General features: G+C 43.1%; 2 protein-coding genes across 3 annotated transcripts; both read left to right on the top strand.

Moving 5' to 3' along the window:
• The first annotated feature begins 5,025 nt into the window (after positions 1-5,025).
• Positions 5,026-14,025, top strand: myo1hb (myosin IHb). 2 transcript variants are annotated; one of them, XM_040198585.2, is made up of 32 exons: positions 5,026-5,089; positions 5,926-6,087; positions 6,453-6,568; positions 7,104-7,302; positions 7,394-7,474; positions 7,557-7,736; positions 7,850-7,948; positions 8,064-8,177; positions 8,265-8,336; positions 8,435-8,554; positions 8,847-8,914; positions 8,988-9,093; positions 9,206-9,286; positions 9,395-9,486; positions 9,576-9,670; positions 10,183-10,229; positions 10,332-10,412; positions 10,512-10,617; positions 10,768-10,885; positions 10,973-11,086; positions 11,205-11,281; positions 11,363-11,431; positions 11,510-11,594; positions 11,682-11,844; positions 11,967-12,050; positions 12,197-12,290; positions 12,693-12,748; positions 12,824-12,959; positions 13,038-13,108; positions 13,255-13,352; positions 13,444-13,543; positions 13,629-14,025. In XM_040198585.2, exons 2-32 carry the CDS (start codon positions 5,950-5,952, stop codon positions 13,653-13,655), a joined length of 3,087 nt encoding a protein of 1,028 aa, XP_040054519.2. In that variant the 5' UTR covers positions 5,026-5,089; positions 5,926-5,949; the 3' UTR covers positions 13,656-14,025. The 2 variants fall into 2 exon arrangements, with proteins under 2 accessions (XP_040054519.2, XP_040054517.2); XM_040198583.2 differs by having other exon boundaries at positions 10,183-10,412.
• A 1,074-nt stretch (positions 14,026-15,099) lies between these two features.
• susd2 (sushi domain containing 2) lies at positions 15,100-22,007 on the top strand. Its single transcript, XM_040198112.2, has 16 exons — positions 15,100-15,239; positions 15,382-15,580; positions 15,845-15,996; positions 16,115-16,282; positions 16,357-16,531; positions 16,614-16,815; positions 17,207-17,292; positions 17,746-18,014; positions 18,092-18,226; positions 18,345-18,500; positions 18,586-18,834; positions 19,277-19,460; positions 19,735-19,829; positions 19,909-20,088; positions 20,791-20,887; positions 21,033-22,007. Exons 1-16 carry the CDS (start codon positions 15,176-15,178, stop codon positions 21,091-21,093), a joined length of 2,472 nt encoding a protein of 823 aa, XP_040054046.2. The 5' UTR covers positions 15,100-15,175; the 3' UTR covers positions 21,094-22,007.
• The last annotated feature ends 680 nt before the right edge of the window (positions 22,008-22,687 follow it).

The raw sequence follows: 22,687 nt of genomic DNA, 5'->3' as shown, positions 1-22,687 counted from the left end.
GTAAATTAAGGCTCAGTAGCTGAATTATCGTTCTTATCCAGTGGTGCTTACAAGAAGCACAGAAGTGAGCAAAGCTTTAGATAAATGAAGTGATTGATCAACACAATTTAAAGCAAAGATAGATACAGAGCAAATTTCAGACTCTGTGAGATTCAATTTATTCAGTTTATATTGTTCTAATCTTGTCGGTGTTAAATCAACACTCAACGAAGAGTTAGCAATTTAACTCGGAATAAGTGTCAAAAATAAATCTGCTTAATGTTAAATACACTGTACGTATCAAACCCAACACCAAGAAGTGCGACGGGGATGTACGGTTACATGCCAAACCTATAAAGAGTTCATTTAACTCTACAAAGTGTCGCAAATACATCTGATCAGTGATAAATACACTCTATGCAGAGTTAAAAACCCAACTCATTGACACTAATGACTCCAGCTCTTTTGTACAATTGACTCTGTAACAGTTGAATCAACTTTTTGCGTGTGGCGTGATTTCAACTCTGCACTTCAACACTTTAGCCTATAAGAGTTTTGCTGTGTAGTGTCTTTCTATTTCAGCCACATTCCACAGGACAATTATATGAATGAAAAACAAGTGTGAAACAATTTAAAAAAAATCATAGGGCTAAAATTTGTGAGTACAGAGTTGAATTTGTCAAAATAAATGCTTCTTGTGTCATTGGATCGTATACATTTTACCTTTGTGGTTCCCTCCAGGCGACAGCAGGTGGTGCTCTCACCTTTCCGAATGCTTTCTGTGCGTGTGCGCGCACACACACAGTGGTAACTAAACATTCACAGCCTATTGCGTGTTGTCATTGAAGCCTTACGAGAGTCTAAATATCAGTATCACTTCATCTAGAAGTCTAACTCAAGACTTTACGAGGCTTTGACTTTGCTCCAGGTTTCTCATATAAGTTAAAACGAAAAAAAACTGAAACTAGTGGCCCCACAGATTATACTTTAAAATAAATATAAAACAGGATGCTTTGCTTAGGAAAATGGTCATCAGGGAATAGAAAAGTAGATGAGGTTTGTAAATGAGTAGCAATCACAAACACTGATACAATGAGATGGTGGTGGAGTAAAATGTCCAACATTTCCCCTTTAAATGTATAATGTAGCATAAAAGTAGTAGTTGAGCAGATGTACACTGCGATGTGCTGCAAAGAATACCACAAAAAATAAAAACGACACTGAGAATTTACCGCCACAGGACAGGACATTCTTCTTTTTCAGTCCTCTGCACCCGTTCAAGTGAATAAGGCCAACCTGAAAATAAAATCTGTCAAAAAGTAGGACGCCGCGAGGACATGCTGAGGCTGCTGCATTATGGGACGGTCGTAAATGCAGGTAGAACGCACACAACACCTCCTCCGCTCTCATCAGCAGCCCGGCTGGACACACGCCGAGCGACACAGGACCTCAGCAGAGACATGGACATGGATCCAAAGGTAAGACAAAATATCTCCTGCACATCCCTAAAAGCCCTCGGACGAGATACTGACCTCTTCTGCTGACAGATGTTCAATCTGTCCAAACACACGGAGGGTTTTGTGATGCTGTACATCAGCTTTTGTGCGCTCCGTTAACCGAATGCTCGTGTTCTGACACCAGGAGCCTCACAGCTCGGCCAGTCAGCTATTTGCTCGCATGAATAAAGGATTAGTTGAAAGTTTAAGTGTATGGGACTAATCGGTCCTGTGAATATTTATTTGGACAAGCGCTGGGTGAAGGACACTCTGTGATCCAACGTGTCCTTCCCTCGTGAGGGACACAATCCGTATCCGTAACCTCAATTGTTTTTGAAGACTGTCCAAATGTGAATCATCAGGGAACTGAAAAGTCAAAGCTGTTCTCTAATTTTTAGTCTTCTTACTTTATATACGATATATGGAAAAAAATTCAATTTATTCGACTTGTACTGTGTTTTATCATATTATACAGCACTGTATTTAAATACAGTCGATTTATTGTCGTTTTAAGTTAACATGAAGTGAGGATAATTGCTATCTTTAAAACACATCATAAACATAGTAGACACTTCAAAACGTTAGATATAATATTTAGTTTGAATAAACCAACATGTTCCAAACACAGCATTGTATTGCTGAGATATGAAGTGTAATTCAATAAGACGTAGTAACCACAGCTCATCGTTGAGTAGATCCTTCAAACCTCTCAGGATTTGTATAATACTATATAAAAAAAAAAAAAAAAAAAAATATATATATATATATATATATATATATATATATATATATATATATATAATAGTCCGTCATCACCTCTCTTCCCTACCGATGGTGTTCTGTGTTTTAAAGGCAGATGTGTAAAATAGGGAAAAAAGGTTTATATACAGATTGTTCCACATTCAATCAGTTCAGTTCCACATGACAGATTACTCCTTTAAATAAATTGATCTTATTTTTGAAGGTTTAGGTTTAATTTAAAAGCTGTAATTAAAAATAGAACTAATTCGACCAATAACTGGTCTCATGTTTGTGGCTCTGACGAGCAACTCATTCATTTGAAATGCACCTGCCTAATCAAAGATCAGTAATCCAATACCTGTGCTGTAATTTTGTGTGGAGGAGGCTGAGGACGGGTCTCTGGTAGGATACAGTTACTGCATCCTTGTATTACATATCTGCACACACACACACACACACACACACACACACACACACACACACACGCTTTTCCTTAAACACACAGAGTAGCTGTTCGACACTCAGGTGAATGAATGTTTGCTTCCCGGGCTCCATGAATGTTTAACCAGCGCGGTGCTCCCATAGTCAGGTACCTCATTACTGCCTCATCACCAACATTGCAGGGACCTCCTCCTCCTCCTCCTCCTCCTCCTCAGGTAACAGGCCTGCTCCGAGCCAGCATCTGAATCAGGGGGCCGGTGCAGAGCGAGAGCTGCAGAGGACACAGTAAATTGTTTGGTGAAATTCCGTTGCTCCGCTATGGGAGAACTCCTCGGCTGCTGAAGCGGCCGTCACAGGGCTGCGTCGGCTGAGGATTTAAGTTCAAAGTTTCAATTATCTGGATTTCTCGGGGGTTCATCGCACGAGGCCGATTCCACCATGACGCACATGGCTCTGGAGGCGAAGGAGGTAACAGCATGAACACGGCGGTGTGTCTTGTGTTGTGTTGTGTGTAGCATCCTCAGGTGCATCCTTCACTTGATTATAGAAAAAAGGATACACAGAAACTGTTGTCATAGTAGATAACTACTTCTGTGGGGGTTCCATAGTAAGTGGTATGTTAAGAATTGGATTAAGTATTTAAAGCAGCCAGTATCAATATTTTCATCTTCTTTCATTTTCAACCTACATTTTTCCAATGACTATCTAAGAGGATGCTGACGTGTCGCCGGAGAATAATCCACCCATCGTTTTTGTTTTACTGGTCTGAGGAAACCACTGTCCGTTACCTACTCAGCTCCAAACAACAGACACACAAAGTTAGTGACTCGCTTGTTAAGCATTTATCGGTAAAAGAACCCATTTCCTTTAACAGTCGGTTGCTAACGTTGCCCTTTATTTGCTGGAGGAACAAGGGCACAGTTTGCTACAAAGTCACTCTAGATCTATAATATGTGAATGTTGTGTGTCCAGTTGGCGCCACAAGTAACAAAGCCAACCATGTCTTGTGAAAAAACGTTCAAATCGAATCAGCATGAAACCGCCGCGCGCAGAGGAGCTTCTGGGCCGGACTCGTGTGATGGAGGCCCGTGGCGGTCAGGTTTCCCTGGACACCCGGAGCCCCCTAAACGTGTGTTGCCCCGGGTGATGTGTGCCGTCAGTCAAAAGCCCGGGAGGAGCGCTATCTCTTTCAGGAGCCTAACTGCCACTTTGTGGCGGCGTAACAGGATCCTGCGCCATAGTGGACAGACGGGGACAATGGAGCGCCCTCTCAGGTGATGTTCTCCGGGTCAGATGGTTTTCCTTTTCCTCTGGAGCCGGATATCAGAACTTGATGTTTATCGTGGCTGTTCACAGTGGAATTTTGTGTGTGTTAGAGTTGGGGTTGGGTTACTGAGGCGCGGTGCATGTGACTGCGTTTGGTTCACCTTCCCATGTGCACATCTCAAGGGTCTCGAACGCCGTCCATTTTGGATCAGGTGTCAATCTGGCCAGGAAAAAGTTGCATCTCGCCTTGTAGGCAAAAATGTTTTTCCTCCTGCAGCTCGGTGCTGTTTCACCACCTGCGATCCGTTCAGCAGAGGTAACGTTTGCTCTGAGTCTCCGCCCTGCACTGCTGGTTCTCACAGACGGCCACAGGGTGCCAACAACAGGGCGAGCGTCCGAGGCGCCCACAGCTGCTCGCTGCTGCATCGCTTTGCTTTTGCATTTGAATTGATGTAAGACATGGAGCCTTGAAGACAGAACCAAATTCACCAAATTTTAGGTGTTGTTTACAGACACGTGAGGAAATGTTTGGGAGGGACCCTATGATGATGATCAAAATTGAAAACGCAATTGTTAGCTAGTTTTATTGTTACCTTTTAGTTTACACCGTATGCTAGAATAAAATGTACGTTAGGTATTTATTTGTTAGGGGGAGAGTTTTTTGCTGACAGCTTTGTGCTGTATTTGAATATACAGTTAATATTTAATGTTCATGAATGTATGAAGTGGAAACATTCACATTGAGCAATTGCAGTACATTTATAAAATATAATTTAGAAATACAGACTTTTTCGTTTTACTCACTAAATACTTTTAATGACTTTTTAATGAGTGGACACAAAGCCTTTCCTAATCTTCCACCATTGAACTCTATGTGATTTACATTTGAAGTCCCACCGAAAATTCAGTTAAGTAGGTTGTATGAGGCAGAACAACATCAACAGTAAGTCACTTCTACAAGCACACAAACAAATACATGTTTATAATAAGACTTGCTTCCTTTGTCGTGAACTCACTACATAATAAATGTTTCCTATTGAGGGAAGTGGCGACTGTTATCTTCCAGTGTTTCCTGCCCGTTTCCCTCAATAAAACTAGATTCGGTTCACAACAGGCACAGACGCACACACACACACACACACACTTACACATCGGGGACCTTCGGGGTAAGTAGCTTTTTGAACTTTTTTCCGCAAATGTTTCTTGAACATTTTAACGACTTTGGGGCTTTTCAGGACATGAAGTTTCATGAGCTTTCGCTGTGAATTGGAGCCGGGTCGGCAGATCTCCAATTTATTTCATTGGGGAATGATGATCTGTGAGTGTCGGTTACTCCGGTGACAGTTAATGATGAGAGCCGAACCACTGAGGCGTAATACTGGGAGTCTCTCTCCCCCGGCACAATAATTAAAGTGCACCGCATTGGCTGATTATTTTGCCAGGCACTTCTTGAGTTGAGTATCAGGTGGCCGATCGTTTCCTATGTCTATAAATATTAAAATCCCTGTAATTACCTCTTGATTCCACTAAAGTTTTTACTTGTGTCAGTTATTGTTTAATCTCGTGTTAATCTGTGGACTATATAAAGCTTCTGTTGCAGGTGTTTTGTGTTTGTTCTGTTCTTGTCCTGAACAACGCGGATGGCTCCTCAGACAGCCGGGAAGTAGATTAGATAGTGATGGCTGAATTTAGATTTTTTTTTTTTCGTGTATGAAGGTTGCAGCCACGGCTCTGACTGGAGGTCACAGCTAACAGGCCGGAAATGAGACGCCCACCGCGATAACCTCAACAAAAACAGATCACTTTTGGGGGAAAACAGGACACAAAGGAAACTGATGGGAAAAATGCGTGATGTCTTACAATAGGAACGAGAACTGTGTCAAAAATAACATCATATCTGTTGTATAAAATGTATCACGGTCTAAAGGAGTGCAGTTTCCCCATTTGACTTTGTTGTTTTGCAACAACCCTGTTGCCTTATGCCCGATGTGTCTGGACGCAGAGCCTGGAGGAGCGCTGTAACCAGATGCTTCGGAACATGGAGGCCTCCCTGACGGCCCGGGACCGCGTGGGCATCCAGGATTTTGTTCTCCTGGACGCCTACATGAGCGAGAGTGCCTTCCTGGACAACCTGAGGAAGCGCTTCCACGAGAATCTCATTTACGTGAGTCTTCCTGCTGCGATGTTGGATGACTGACTGGTTCCATTACTCTAGAGAAACTTCACGCCCTCGACCTTCAACCCCCTCAAGGTCCCACAAATGCTGCTTCTGCTGAATAAGGCACATTGTGTTGCTGAAGCTGCAACTCGTGTTCTTTCCATTTACACAGTGGGGCAATCTAAAGGTCATGAGATCATGACAAGTGATTAAGTAAAGCAATTGCTTTTGATTACTAGGAACACAGTTACTTATCGGCCGAGTGATACATGCACACCGCACTGCTGGAAGCTTTGCTTTAACGTCATGTCCCGTATTATCAAATGTGCTGCCGAGCATGACTCTCTCTCTCTCTTTGTCCTTCTCCGCAGACCTACATTGGAACTCTCTTGGTGTCGGTCAACCCATATAAAGAGTTAAATATCTATAACAAGAAGCAAATGGATACCTACATGGGGGTGAACTTCTTCGAGCTGCCACCTCATATGTGAGATTTCACTTTTATTTAAAAGTTTACCAAAGCAAAACCTGCAAAACTAAAGACATTCCTGTTCACATCAGCCTCACCTGTACTTTATGTTTGGCGCTAATCAGCAAACTAAGATTTGAAGATGATAAAACATTTTTACGTGCTAAAAAACAGCCTGACATTACCATTAAGCTACATGTTCCGTTGTACCTAAGTACAGCTTTCAATTGCTTAAAACATTATCACATGAGAAGGAAAAAAGACACTGGAGTTTATAAATTATAAATGCAAGGCGTCATGGTGCCCAAGAGATTTAGGTCGCAACCATGAACCAGAACGACCTGGAGCTTTGTTGCAGGTTGTGCTCATTTCCTTTCATCTTTCCAATGTACTGCAAGATATCAAGCCAAAGCATCACAACAACATGGGGGTTACGTCTTCGGCCTCTTGTTTAGAAAGAGAGGACTGCCGTTTATTCCATGAGCTGTGCAAAAAAGTGCCTTTGCCGAGTCCGACTTTGGAGGCTGACTTTGACCTCTTACGACACCAACAGTTACGCGCTGGCCGACAACGTCTTCCGCACCATGCTGTCCGAGTTCAACAACCACTTCATCCTGATCTCAGGGGAAAGTGGTGCCGGCAAGACCGAGGCCTCCAAGAAAATCCTGCAATTCTACGCCGTCAGCTGTCCGAGCACGAAACTCCTGAACAACGTCCGCGACCGGTTGCTTCTCTCCAACCCAGTGCTCGAGGTCAGCGACACAGATGCCAAAATAAGCATTATTTTTCAATTCTCGTGATTTTAAATGGCATTTAATGCCGTTTTGCTTTACAACATCAAAGGCCTTCGGAAATGCCAAAACCCTGAAGAATGACAACTCGAGCCGCTTTGGGAAATACATGGACATCCAGTTTGACCACCAGGTGGACGGAAATGCATTCATTACATCACCCTTCAGAAATACTCACGGTTCGCACTAAGCGCCGGCTTACCTTTCTCACTCAGGGGGGGGCGGTGGGTGGTCACATCCTGAGTTACCTGCTGGAGAAGTCCCGTGTGGTCCACCAGAACCACGGCGAGAGAAACTTCCACATCTTCTATCAGCTGGTGGAGGGAGGAGAGGAGGAACTGCTGCGCTGGCTCGGCCTGGAGAGAAACTGCCAGAACTACAGTTACCTGGTGCAGGTCCGTGGGGAGAAAACGGAGCGAAACACTCAGATGTGGTATATATATATTTATATATCTGGTGCAACAAAATCACTTCTTGAGTCAAATGTGATGTGCTCTGTCTCCTTCAGGGTGATTGTGCCAAAGTGAGCTCTATCAATGATAAGAGTGACTGGAGGACAGTGCGGGGAGCCCTCTCTGTCATACACTTCAGTGAGAGTGACATTGAGGTGAGGTGTAACATCAGAGCTTTACACACTTGGACAAACCTTATTCTAAAATATGACCAATACGTTTTGCTGGGGATTTATATGCGTTTTTTTTAATTAATGGGTGTAAATGCAGGACCTGTTTGGAATAATTGCCAGCGTGCTCCATCTGGGAAATATCAAGTTTGAAGCGGATGTTCGGGGATACGCTTCTCTCAACAACGACCAGGAGATGCACTGGGTGTCGAAGGTGAGCACTGCAGACTCAATACGTCCACGTGCCACTTTCTGATGGAGACCAGCAGGAGACTTGTTTTTGCTTGTGTGTCCTGTGCAGTTGTTGGGAATTCCCACTCAGGTGCTAAAACAGGGTTTAACCCACAGGAAGATTGAAGCCAAAACAGAGGAGGTGACTTGAATTATTTGATTTATTAAGTTTGATTTTATTTTTTAAGTATAAAATATGGTTAACTTCTTTAAATCATCTGCATTATTCTGATGTTAAAGGTGCTTAGTCCCTTCTCCGTGGACCATGCAGTGTACGCCAGGGACGCCCTCGCCAAAGCAATCTATGGCCGTACTTTCAACTGGCTGGTCAACAAGATCAACGAATCTTTGGTTAACACGGTGAGAAATAACAAGCATTCTTCTCTCTTCCTAATCTTGTCTCATAAAGATCAGAGAAATGGGGACTAAATTGGGGTGATCAGGTTTCCGTAATCCTGAGGCGGCCGTTTGATTTGTTGTGAGTCTGAAACACATCTGGAAAATTTGACTTTGGGCAGATTGTTTCCCAGACAATGTAATGTTAATGGTTTAAAGTAACACAAACGAATGAGAATTTCTCCAAAGCGATCTGACTTCACAGAATCTCACATTTTCCATGTGAAAAAAACTCACATCTTACGTCGATCTGTAGGATTTCTCCAGGAAAACAGTAATTGGTCTCTTGGACATCTATGGGTTCGAGGTTTTCTACGTGAACAGGTGAGATCCAACACCGACCAGCCGATTCACACACGAAGAACACAACACTAACTGTGCCTCTGATCGGTTGTAGCTTTGAGCAGTTTTGCATCAACTACTGCAACGAGAAGCTGCAGCAGCTTTTCATCCAGCTGACCCTCAAGTCCGAGCAGGAGGAGTACGAGATGGAAGGGATTGAGGTAATAATGCTGTCGATCCATATACATTATTGTCACGTGCGGCGCAAAAAATGAGGCTCACCATAAAAAAGACTTTCTAAACCCTGAATGCTTTCCTCATTTTTTTGCACAGTGGGAACCTGTGCCATTTTTCAACAACAAGATAATCTGTGATCTGGTGGAGGAGAAACACAGAGGAATGATCTCTTTACTGGTAAAGTTAGGATTGAGTTGCGCCCCTGCAGACGGACAAATAGTAAGCTCACCCGCAAAACTGCAACCGAACGCCATGAATTACTGACACGCGTCCTCTCGCGTATAGGACGAGGAATGTTTACGTCCCGGAGAGGCCACAGATCTCACCTTCCTCGAGAAGTTGGAAGAAACCATTGGCGGTCATCCTCATTTTGTCACGTGAGCTCTGCAGTTGTGTTTTACAGAACGCCCACGTTGTCTACGTGAATGTCATCGTGTCATCAACACTAACTGAACCCTTCCTGCAGACACAAACTTGCAGACATAAAGACAAGAAAAACCTTGGACAGAGGAGACTTCCGCCTCTTGCACTACGCTGGGGAGGTTACATACTGTGTTGTCGGTAAGATATGTTGTGTGTGGTGTATCATCACTGTCTATTTTGCAATGTTATGGAACAAACAGCAGCCTACTGCTAAAATGTAGTTAACATAAGAGGGAAGAGAGAACAGTCATTGCTGAAATCACATTTTCACTTCTCATGAAGTCAATCGGATTCACGGAGAGTAACATTTGCGCCACGGTTCGGCGTTTTTATCACGTTTACATCTGTATTGAACTCTTTGCTATGGAATCAGTTCTGCACAGCCTCGCCACCTAGGTGGAGGAGACACCAGGTCAAAGGCCGCACAAAGAAAATGGAAAACGACTAAATGAAAGCTTTCAAAAAATATATATCTACAGAAATTATCAACATGCATAAGAGGGATTTTTTGTAAAAATGTGTACAGATTATCTTCTGTATTTCCTAGTTATTCAACTTTTCATTTAAATGAGGAATTTGTTGTTGCAAAAAGAAATACTATACCTTTTGCTATTTTAAAATGTCTAAATTGTTTTTCTTCAAACATTAAGGATTCTTGGACAAAAACAATGATCTCCTGTATCGAAATGGGAAAGAGGTCATTTCACACACGCAGCATAACTCTTATATCACAGCTATTCATAGTACATCCTGTTTTGTCCGTCATGTTAGATGCTTACGTCTTCCCACTCTCCTTAAGGTCATGCGACAGTCCAAAAACGCTATCATCAAACACTGTTTTCCTTCTTCTGAACCGGACAGCAAGAAAAGACCTGAAACCGTAAGAAGCGCTTCAGACGACGACGTCCAATAACCGACTAATAATTAACACAACTGCTGAAAAAAAAAGAACATTGAGCACTTTCCTGTTCCTCCCCAGGTGGTGACTCAGTTTAAGAGCAGCCTAGTGGGCTTGACTGAGATCCTAATGTCCAAAGAACCCTGGTACGTCCGCTGCATTAAACCCAATGATGCCAAGCAGCCAGGTGTGTCCCAAAAAACCCTCCACTCCAAGGACCCCAGCTGAACTAATGCCTTTTAACTAGAAGCTCAGCTTACAGTGAGCCAAAGGATGACGTTAGACTAGATAGTTTTAACCCCCGAACTGTCTAGATGACCTCTGATGTCCCCTGCAGGACGCTTTGACGACGTGTTGGTGAGACACCAGGTGAAGTACCTGGGGCTGATGGAGCATCTGAGGGTCAGGCGAGCTGGGTTTGCTTACCGACGCAAATACGAGATATTTCTGCAGAGGTAGCTAAGCACACCTTTACTCGTTCTTCATCTAAACTGCAAGAATAATAAAGGTGCGTGTGACTCTGCGGCCTCTTCTGTGCTCAGGTACAAGGCTCTGTGTCCTGACACCTGGCCCCACTGGAAAGGCACGGCAGCAGAAGGCGTACGGTGCCTCATCCAACATCTGGGCTACAAACCAGATGAGTACAAGATGGGCAGGTGGGCAGATGGTACTGCATGTAGGCCACAGACTGTCCCAGGGAAGGGGAAAGGGGGGTGGGAGGGTCACCTGGAACAGATAAAGGCATTTTCTCACCGATCGGCTTTTCCCCTCTAGGACAAAAATATTCATCCGGCATCCTAGAACTCTGTTTGCAACAGAAGACACCTTTCAGGTCTGCAAACACAGGCTAGGTGAGACGTCGTCCCTTTAAATTGATTCGCAATGTCGCCGTGCCGCTCCAGAGGGTGAAACTGTAACTGTCCTCGTTGCAGCAACACGGATTCAGGCCAAGTACAAAGGCTACAGAGTGAAAGGACACTACCTGAAACAGAGAGAGGCTGGTGAGTGTTCGAAGAGGGACGATGATGCACAAACGAAATGCCGCATAAGTATTTAATTACCTGGTCGTGTCTAAATAGCCACTAAGATTGAGACCTGCTGGAGAGGTATGCTGGCCAGAAAGGAGCGTGAAAAAAGGGCGTGGGCCGTCAAGGTCATCAAGAAGTGAGTTCCCACGGAGGCAGAGGAGGCGCTCATACGGTCTAATAAAGTCCACGCTGCAAAGTTACCCGTCTTATCGATTTGTTCCAGGTTCATTAAAGGTTTCATGACGAGAAATCAGCCGGCTTGCGTCGACAACAGCGAGTACCTGGCGTACGTGAGGCAGAACTACCTCACGCGTCTGAGGGACACCCTTCCCAAAACGGTCTTGGAAAAAGACTCTTGGCTCACCCCTCCGCCCATAATGGAGGAGGTTTGTGATACGTTTGTCTATGGATGAGGCTTCCCGCCTACATGAGGGCACGAGCTGGCGATTTGGGAAATGGCCGCACCTTGTGAAAGGTTTCAAACTTTGTTTGTTTGTTTGTTTTCTAGTTGTCTCAGCTGTTGAAGAAGCTCTACATTCGTCACATGGTGCGGAAGTACGTTGGCGGAATCACTCCACAGAGGAAAGCAGAGGTACAACCGTAGGTGGTAGGAAACACAAAACATGCACTCACAACATGTCCGTACTACATTTAACACCACTCAATAAAGTCATGTGGGCAACACTTGAGTCCCAGACATATTCACCTTAAAAAATGTCTCACTTTTCTTGTTTCCAGCTTCTGTTAAAAGCACAGGCAAGCTCAATTTTCAAAGGAAAAAAAGAAAGCTACGCGTTGAGTGTGTGCAGACCATTCGTGGACACCAGAATTAGTAAGACGGCTGAGCTTTTTTCTTACAGGATACAGGAATTTAAAACGTAGCGTTAATAGTTTTAAGTTGTATCGCGGGGCAATTACGAACAACATGATAATACTGGATAGCAATAATAGTCTGTGACGACTGCAGGTTCCAGCTATGCTCTAAGTTAAAATTGATTTATTCGGGCTTTGGAATAATTCTTTCCAAATGGTGAAAAAGTAGAAACAGTACATTTTAATTTTTATAATGATACAACAAAACTTGTTTATGCAATCTGAGATATTTTGCAGGCTGGTTAATGGACAATTTTGCAGGTTGATCATTGAGTTATAATAGAATTACTGAGACAGTGTCGTGTTATTGTATTCAATATATTGTGAAATCCTCCCTCATGGAATCCTATAATCTATTAAGATGCAGAAGACACAAGCGCCAAGGTGCTCCAGATGATACGGCATGAGCACATCAAGGTAAAGTAACGTTGTAATTGACCTTGAGTCCTCGTCCTTTTATCCACTCTGACCTTGTGTGTGTCCGTCCCACAGTACAGTGTGCCGGTGGTGAAGTACGACAGGAACGGGTTCAGGCCTCGTCTCCGGCAGCTCATCTTCACCAGGGAAGCCGCCTACCTGGTCGAGGAGGCCAAGATCAAACAGCGGATAAACTACATCTCTCTGAAAGGTAACGGCTGAGAAATAAGCATCATTATCTGAAGGAGGACCTACGCACATGCTTGAGACTTATTTTTCTAAATTTTAGGCGTGTCAGTCAGCAACCTGAGCGACAACTTCCTGATCCTTCATGTTTCATGTGATGACATCAAGCAAAAGGTAGTGTGTGCAACTCCAAACCACTCATTTCAATGAATTGTGGACAGACAGAGAACAAGATGAGATCAGAACCATTACGTTATGAATCTTTTCATTCAAGGCTCATTATAAAATCACCTTATCTAACTTGGAACATCTTCTTTTAGGGGGATCTGGTTTTGCAGTGTGACCACCTGTTCGAGGCCCTGACTCAGCTGAGTCTTATTGCCAACAAGCAGAACTGTATCAAAGTGGTCCAGGGCAGGTAAAGAATCTGGGCTTATGTGGTAATGTGAATTAAGCAAAAACCATAGATGTGACTAAATTCATTGTGAAATTGTCACTGTAATCTGCAGCGTGCGATTCGACATCCAGCCGGGCAGAGAGGGGTTTGTGGACTTCAAGAGTGGGCAGGAGTCGATGGTCTACAGGGCAAAGAACGGCCACTTGATGGTGGTGAGTGTGAACATCATCGAAGCATCGCGTTTAAGGCGACCATTTGCGTCAACGGTTGACAAAAAGCGTTTGCTTTCTTCGTCAGGAATCCACCAGAACCAAGTCCAGATGATGTGGCTGCGTTTGAGTGACAGCCGGGTTTGTTCTGGAACACTGCTCCAGGGTTGTTGCCAATTTTGTTCCATGTCAGTTGCTTTTTAACTTTTTTTTTGCATCTTCATGACAATGTTATCCAGTGATAAACGTTACACGGCCAATATCTCAGTAGAGCAGACAAAGAACTAGCAGTAGAGCCTGGTGGGAACGTCATTGGGTCTGCTTGTCCCTGTCAGCAGTTTAAATCATCTATATATCAACAAACTGATCCCAGCTCAGAATTGGGTAAATTAAACGTCTGTAGTATGAATAGAAGCACTTGTAATCGCTTTTTTGTGTCCTGTGTAGATGATACTATCATTAAAAAAAAGGTGTGCAGCCATAAATGTTTTTAATACGTCACTCTTGTTTTTACATGAAATACCTGTTAAACCACAGAATCAGCATGTGAAAAGAACACGTATTTGTTGGGGGATAATGACTTTATTACAGAACAACAAAAAAAGACATTTCAAATGACTGCTGGACAATCTATACTTGAGTATATTGTTTTTTAGATAACCTCTAAGGCAGCAGCTCTCTCTACTGGCCTGCTGTTTGCCCCCCGAGTCCCCTAAGGGATTTCTTTAAGCCTCTGTAAAGAAACCTCTAAGGGAAATCAGCAGGAGATTATATTCCCATCCGCCTTTGACTTTAAGGCGATGCCAAGTCGCTGGCCAGGAGACAAATGAGGATGTGAAGAGTCAAAGTGTAACTTGTTTTAGTCTTCGGAATGGTGAATTTTGCCTCAGTGAAACTAGCGTTGGAGTGAGAAGAAGTATAAACTGCAGCACGCTCTGCTGGCCAACACGAATACCGGCATGTAAGTTATGAAATAAAAATCTGTTCAGAAAAGAAATGAGAGGCTTGCATCTGGAATTTGCATATTCTCAAATGTTAAGGGCAGTTCAGCTTAAGATGCCAATATTGCCCACATTGTAACCTGGGCTCAAACAAAAAAAAAATATTTAATCATAATAATTAATGAAATAGTGTCTCACCTATTTCACAACATGCAACTATCTGTAGGATTTGTTAAAACAAATATTCCTTCAACACGACAGCATGTTTTATCCCCATAATAGTTTCCTAACAGCTTGTACCTTTATCTAAATATGATAAGATCTTTTTTTGAATGCCTCCAAAGCCCCAAAGAGTCACAGGACCTGGAAGGTGCTGCTGTGTTTAGAGAAGACAAATGGTTTGTGAGGTCAGAGTGACACTAATCGGAAATAAGTCACATTTGTTATTTGGGTTTATGGATTTCTGTATGGATGTTCAGGGCTAAGCAACACAAGTGAGATCGAAAAAGTTACAATAAATTGCCGCAAGAGGAGTCATGTGAAGGTAAATGGGGTCAGGATTGTTATCATAATGGCCACTAGTTGATGATTAAACATATCTATGTGAATGCCTGTGATGAAATGGGCCAAGGTTTAAAAACCTGCTGAGTTGAAACGCTGGAACTAAATTGAAGCAGCAGCAGAAACCGCGATCATGATGGAAAGATTCACACCAGTGATATTTTTCCTTCTGGTTTCATGTGTCTGTATGATATCAGGTAAGCACCTTCCAAACGGCTGCATATATTGTCTTTACGGTTTATTTAACGATCATAACCTGCACACACAAGCTGCTTTTATTTGATTGAAAAAAAAACAACTGTAAACTGCAAACTCCACCTTCATCCTTATTTTGAACAGGACAGACATGTGAAGGAAGTTGTGGATACAAATTTGACTCGTGCTCGTGCCGCTCGACATGTGTGGCTCTTAAGAACTGCTGTACAGACTATAGAGAGTACTGTGTTGAAGTATTCCCATACTCCGGCTCCATTTTGGGTGGGACAGATTTAATTGTCCTCAAAGCGATATTCAACAAGAGTTCAGAGCTTCTCTGCAGGTAAGAACTTGTTTTACACGCAAGGGTTTATGTGTTATGGCTAAACTTAATGTGACTGAACTGGTCGATTGATTATGGTGAAGAAAAATACAGTGAAGAAACATCTTTTCAGGCTTTAAACCAGGCTTTATCAGCTCTTCTGATCAATATTGTATTATTAAAACACTGAAAAAAACATATAGTAAACTTTCCCACTCAAGTTCCAGATTAAAATCATATAGTTAAAGTAAAGAAACCTTTGTGATCGTTCTGTAATAACAACAGGTTCAACAGCAATATCGACACTGTGGGCTACGTAGATGAAGGCGGTCAAGGCCATTGCATCTCCCCACTGTTGTATCAAACAGGATGGGTTTCCCTGCACATCTCCTCTGATAACGGCACAACATTCAATAGAGTTGGAACATGGCTCTCAGGTACAATAACCAGCTGCATATTCTTCCATGTAGTTTCTAAACTGTTAGTTTCCCCTTTAGTGCAACATTAAAATACAATTGATGAGGTCTGATTTGATTGGAATATGTTCCTTTACAGTGCATACTGGCAAGTTAGACGCTAAGTTTAAGGCAATTCTTGTCAACTCCACCAAATGGCAGTACTACGGCACACCCGCGGTTGGAGGCTCTCTTGAGATGACATGGAACACGTCTTTGGTCAGAGCGGAGAGGGTCAACGTAGAGCTGTGGGGATACAGGGAGACAGGTGGGTTTGTGCACTTTATGGATCACAGGATTGTTGGTCCTTAAAACGCTGAACTGCGTAATGTCTGATTGAAGGGAAACCCTACGCAAACGACTGGCAGGGTGAGTGGCAATACCTCTACTCACTTGCAAAGAATCAGCTCAACAATGGGTCGTTTAGCTTTTTGCCCAAACCGGCGCAGAGCGGCTTTTCAAGTTGGGAGGTCGGCGCTCTGCGCGTGAGCTCCAGCAACAACTCTGATGGCAGACGGTACGTACGAAACACCTGCTATACCATAGAAATCCACTTACAACGCGTCGGCTGTAAAAATACCTTCATGCGTTTCGCTAAGGGATGTACAAGCGGCGTGGACTGAGGATCACGCCCTGGCCTGGCATCTGGAGGACAAGTTCAGGCAGAACTCAACGGTCTGGGCCCTGGAGAAATGTTTAGCGTGGGACCAGTTGGAAAATGAGCTGCCCAACTTCCTCAGTGAGATCATAGACTGCCCCTGCACGCTGGCTCAAGCAAGAGCAGACACCGGGAGGTTCCACGTAAGTGTACTCCACGGTTCAACGGTCCCGCCATTTAAAGATAGACCGTAAATGACAATCATCACAGTGAAGTAACATTCGGTGGGGTTGATTATTACCTAAATGTAGATAAAAGACATCTGCAATAATCCCCAATTCATGGGGATTGTCAGAGGCTCTGGCCCTTTGCTTCCACTCCCTGCTTATCAGTTCAAAGTCAATGGGAGGTTGAACTCAGGGTCTGTCAGCTGAACTCGTTTCAGCATTGATTTTATGCCTTTTTCCTTAAGCGAGGGTGAGGCAACCCTGATACAGTCATTCAAAGGCGAGTGACAATGGGGTGATGGTGACTGAGCACAGTGAAACGCATAGTTGGGGGACCGGACAGCACAAACTGTGTCTCTGTCCTCAGACCGACTATGGCTGTGACATAGAGAAGGGCAGCGTGTGCACCTACCACCCCGGGAGCGTTCACTGTGTGAGGGCCATACAGGCCAGGTGAGTCCTTCCCTCACAGCCGTCGACCTGCCTTCACGGTCGTGTTCTAGTATCACAAACAGTGGCAATGACAATGTCACACTATTATTTACTTAATATATTCTGTAGTTTTAAGAGCAACATTTTCAGCGGTCAGCCGTCAGTCTGGATCAATCTGTGTTACAACATAGTGAAAGTAAACATGAGAGTCCATAGCACAGAAAAGTGATGCATTTGTATACTCCAACATGCATCCTTTTGGCTGCCTATTTAATTCTCTGCTATAGCATCAAAGGCAGATCCCGGGTTCCTCCCTCTATAACTAAACAGCTGTAAATACCGGCCTAAGCCCTCTTCTTTTAAACCGTCAAATTGAATTACGGAATCTGGAATAGTAAAACTGTGTATACCTGCAAAAACAAATGCCATTCTCATTAGTTTCTGCTCTAATCTTTCTTGGATATGTTTCAACAGTCCCAAATATGCGGCGGGACAGCAGTGTTGCTACGACGCCACTGGCACTCAGGTGCTGACAGGAGACTCGATCGGGGGAAGCACCCCAGACCGAGCACACGACTGGGGCTCACCTCCGTTTCTGAGACCCCCTCGAGTCCCCGGACAGTCCCACTGGGTCTACGACGTCCTCAGCTTCTACTACTGCTGCCTGTGGTCCGACAACTGCCACTACTACTTCAAACACCGTCCCTCCAGCGACTGCAGGAGGTACCGGCCACCGAGCTCAGGTGCGTACGGCGTTACCATTCGTGGTTTTACTGTTTGATCGTTGGTTTAATGAATCGTCTTTTGCCCGTAACGACAGCGGTGGTGTTTGGAGATCCCCACTTCGTAACCTTTGACGGTGTCAGGTACTCCTTCAACGGCAAGGGAGAGTACACTCTGATGACCTCGGCAAAGACACAGCTGACCATCCAGGGAAGGACGGAGCCTGTGAATAGTGAGTGACTGAAGGCACTGATATTTTTGAACCTTTTCAATCCTTCTCAGGGATTAGTGAATGGGACTGAACACACGAACAATTACAACAACCATTGTTGACCTGATTTTCTAACCAGCCACGATAAAAGCGACAAAGCTGACTGCCGTGGCCATGAAAGAGACGTCCTCTGATGTCGTCGAGGTGCGGCTGGTCAGCGGTCACAGCGGCCTTGAAGTTCTCCAGAATCAAAAAACTCTCTCCTTCGCTGAGCAGAGCTGGATGGACCTGCAGGGTGAGACCCCGAGGAGCTTTTCTATTGTCCAAACGTGCTGGGTGTAAATCTTCTTAAAAACCACGATGACAAATCTCCCTTCTAGGTGTGTCCGTGTTTTCTCCCACTTCCACAAACGTGACCGTCATGTTCCCGAGCGGAGCCGGGGTGGAGGTGCGACTGAGAGGGGAAACCGTGACGACCACAGTGCTCCTGCCAGAGGAGTTCAACGACTCCACTCTCGGACTGCTAGGAAAGATGAACGGCGACGCCAAAGACGACCTCGCTCTCAGTAATGGCGAACTCGTGAGGAACCTCAGCAATCCAGAGGAGGTGTTCGGCTTCGGGGCGAGCTGTAAGAAGTTATTCACCCCGCAGATTGGGTTGCGCTGTTCAAAATTCAGTTGGTGCTGCGACTAGTTCCATGTGTGATTTGTATATGTTATATATATACACATCAGCAGCCCATACAATCTAGTTAGATAACCAGGAGTAATTTGCTAATGAGCCAATCGACAGACAGGATAACATCAGGCATCTATGACAGTAAGATCTAGACTTCAGCCACGTTGCACATCAAGTATATGGATTCCAGACATGCAATGAAGATCATGTTGGCATGTCCGGTACTCCTAATGTTACCTTGTCATGTTGGTAAAAAAACAAAAAAGAAATCCTGCATGCATCAGGCATTTGCATTCCAGGAAATCTTTAATGAAGCAGATAATGTTCAAAAGGTTCCACTTCAATTGAAATAAATGTAATGCAAGTGTTTGTCTTTCTTTTTTGTGTTGCAGGGGCCATCTCCAACGAGTCCGCCTTGTTCACATATGATTCAGAAATTCTTTTGAACACATACTATTATGTTTCCAGACATGACAATAGCTTTGTTCCAGTGTTTTCTGTCCCTAAGAGTCCGGATGATCCATTAGCCAATCAGACATATGAGATATGCACCGGAGAGGGCGCTGAGTACTGCAGGTAGGCCATGGAAACTTTTATCCACTCATTAAGACAATTACGAAATGAAATACCAGTGTTTGGAAGACACTGGCATTTACCAAACAAGGAGATCTCAAAAAAGACTACTTGCATTGTGGGAAATGTAGGATGCAGTGCTTTCAGATTTTGACCCTCGACCCTAAAAGCAATGACATCTCAACCTGTAATGATTCTTTTTTGAATGACACATTCAGAGAATTGATATTTTTCTACAAAGGAACTTATTTTCTGATCAGTTCTTCTTTCCCTGTAGGTACGACATCCTGGTAGGTTGCAGTCCAAGAATGGGAAATGCAACCAAAGTGTCTTTCCAGAGTCACGTTTCTCTTGCAGAGGATCTAAAGCAAGGTACAAGTATGTAAACATGTCGACAAAATTACCACTATGTACGATTACTAACTCGGTCAGGTATTGTTGTCCTGTGCAGTGATATCCTGTGGATGGCTTGGACCTCCAAATAATGGGAAGAAGCAGGGGACCCGCTATTTACAAGGAGCTACTGTGCATCTTTCCTGCAACGAAGGCTTCACTCTGAAAGGATCCGCAGAGAGAAAATGCCTGCGGAACGGCAGCTGGTCTGGAAACGATACAACCTGCGTGGTTCCCAGTACGAATAAATAATGAAATCAGTCCTGTCCAATGATTCGGATCTTCACAAATCAACAGTGGCAAATGTGTGAGTGTCTGTATTTTAGCATGCGTGTGTATGTGTGAGTGTGTTTGTGTCCTTGTGTGCATCACTTGATCCATCAAATCAGCAACAAATAGAGAGAGAAAATAACTCATTCGTCCATCAAACTAGAGACACAAACCAAAAAAATGTTAGAAAATACACCTTTATTCTATGTATTATCATTGACCTGCTTCCACTGCTTCTTGTGGATGCCTGCCTCAACTCTCCAACCACCGATCAAACACATTATCAGGAATCCATCAAGGCAATCCGCACTCACAGATTACAAGAATCACATTTTTTGTGCTGCCTGAAAAAATATACGTTCAATCAAAGGCTAATTATATACACAGTAGGTTAAAACCAATAAGGTCCTTTAATCCATTAAATTTGTTCAGTATGTTCGGCAGCAACAACCTATTATGTATATTTTCTATCAGAGACAAAAGTACATGTAGTGTTATCCAATGTGTGCCGCTAAAATCCTAGTTAATATACAAATATATTAGTTGGGAGCTTTGTTCCATTTCTCTTCCTTTCGGTTAAAATTAATCAATAAAATCAAACAAACACAACGTAACACCTCTGCTTGAGCTTCTGCTTAAAAACAACACCAACATCTTTGTCATCTGGCAGGTAATATCGCAGGCATCGTGGTTGGTTCAGTCGTTGGAGCGTTAGCGCTGATTTTAATAATAACGATGATCGTACTCTACTCCAGGAAACAGAAAAGGTAAAGTATCAATAATCTGCAAAATAGCATATCCAAAATGCATTATCCTCACAATATGAAAAAAAGTGCAAAGAGGATTTGCATTTTCCTAAAATGCGTCTACACTGTTTTTATTTGTGTGTGTGTGTTTTTTTTTCCCTTCCAGAAAAGCTGAACGGTCAGGACAAGATACGACGAGTGAGGACTCAACTGTTCATCAAGCGTAAACCTTTAAATTTATAAATGAATGCATGCACTTCGAGACACACATGACACAAACAAGAAACCAAGCCGTGTTGATAGATAATCAGGTTGGGCAAAGGTCAGCGCACAGTTAGTTAAAGAGCAACTACACCCTGCATTGTTTACACGCCGCTTATTCCGTCGCATAAATGTATTATTGCACTGATATCAATGTGCTGAACCTCCAACATGTTTTGCATTTCTGAACACATCCACCATAAACGCTTGTAAGATCATTTACAATCAGTCATCAAGTTGGATGATCTATTTCTGAAGGGGAGGCCAAACGCAAACACGTTCTGTTAGCCAGTTTTACAAGCTAACAATATTTGATAGATGAAACATCAACCTCCTTCCATCTAAACATTATTGTTGAGTGTTGAGCTGCTCGTCATCTGTATATTTAAACCAACAGACTGAGATAAAATGAACACTGTACTCTGTACTCATATATGTAATTGTCATCGTATGCTGATGAATATTGTCTCAATGTTTACAGTTTTTAACGTTGTTGGACAACAAAGTTGTACAAATAGACGGTCATCTGTGACTTCAGTTTAATATGTATGTTTGTTATTTTTGGGATTGTTCTGCCAAACTTAAGACAGAACACAACGAACACATTTTGTTTTATTTTTATTTGTATCCACGATTTGTCCTCATTTTGTCTCTACCCATTGATTTTTGAGTAAACGGTGTTTTCTCATTTCGGTCTGTAAGAAACTGTTTTCGCACTTATATGTTTTTTTATTTTCCTGCTGTGACGTCAATACTGACAATTGAGAAAATCCCATATGAAGTTAAATTCTCTTTTTCTGCATGTTGAAGATTTGAATTAAACTCAAAATATAACCATTAAAATTTAAACTAAATATAAACTATATATATTCAGAACTTTTATCAGTGGTTGTTTCCATTTATTCTCTTAAGTATCCTAAGGCGTCTAAACGACGTTTGAAACCTTCCTTTTAAGATGATGAAACAAAGTTAAACTGTACAAATTAGGGGTCTAATTCATTTTGATCCCATTCAAAAAAGAGGTAACACCTATAAAACATCTTGTATGTCCTACACTGTTCACCTGATTTGCTTATAAATACCCTCAAATTGAAGCTGAAAGTCTGCACTTAAAGCACATTTCTATTGTTTCATTTAAAGTCCATTGTGGTTGAGTACAGACCCAAATAATTATGGACTGACTGTGGACGGACCCACACACATTGAGAGATTCCTTGCTTTATACTTGGATGATTTAATACAGATAGTGTTGCTAACGATTGTTTTCAGCCATTACGTATTTACTCGCTGCAGCTGCTCGTTGAACATTTCCACCACGTATTGTCATTGTCGATGAAGTCACTTCAGACCGATGCTTCTGATGAGCGCAGACGGAAAGGCGACAGATATTACCTCGTTAATAAATGCCGTTGTTCTCTGACGGTAAACGGCTAGATGTATTCCCCTGAAGCTCACCTCATTGTATTTATACCACCTAAACCCCAATGAGGACGCAGTGGATGCAGAATTCCTCACCACCACTCGAACGCTTCCACTGCCTCTCTCTCTCTGTCCCTCTTC

Source organism: Gasterosteus aculeatus, chromosome 14, assembly GCF_964276395.1.
Source record: "Gasterosteus aculeatus chromosome 14, fGasAcu3.hap1.1, whole genome shotgun sequence".
Classification (NCBI taxonomy): domain Eukaryota; kingdom Metazoa; phylum Chordata; class Actinopteri; order Perciformes; family Gasterosteidae; genus Gasterosteus; species Gasterosteus aculeatus.
This window is presented reverse-complemented; position numbering and strand designations above follow the sequence as displayed.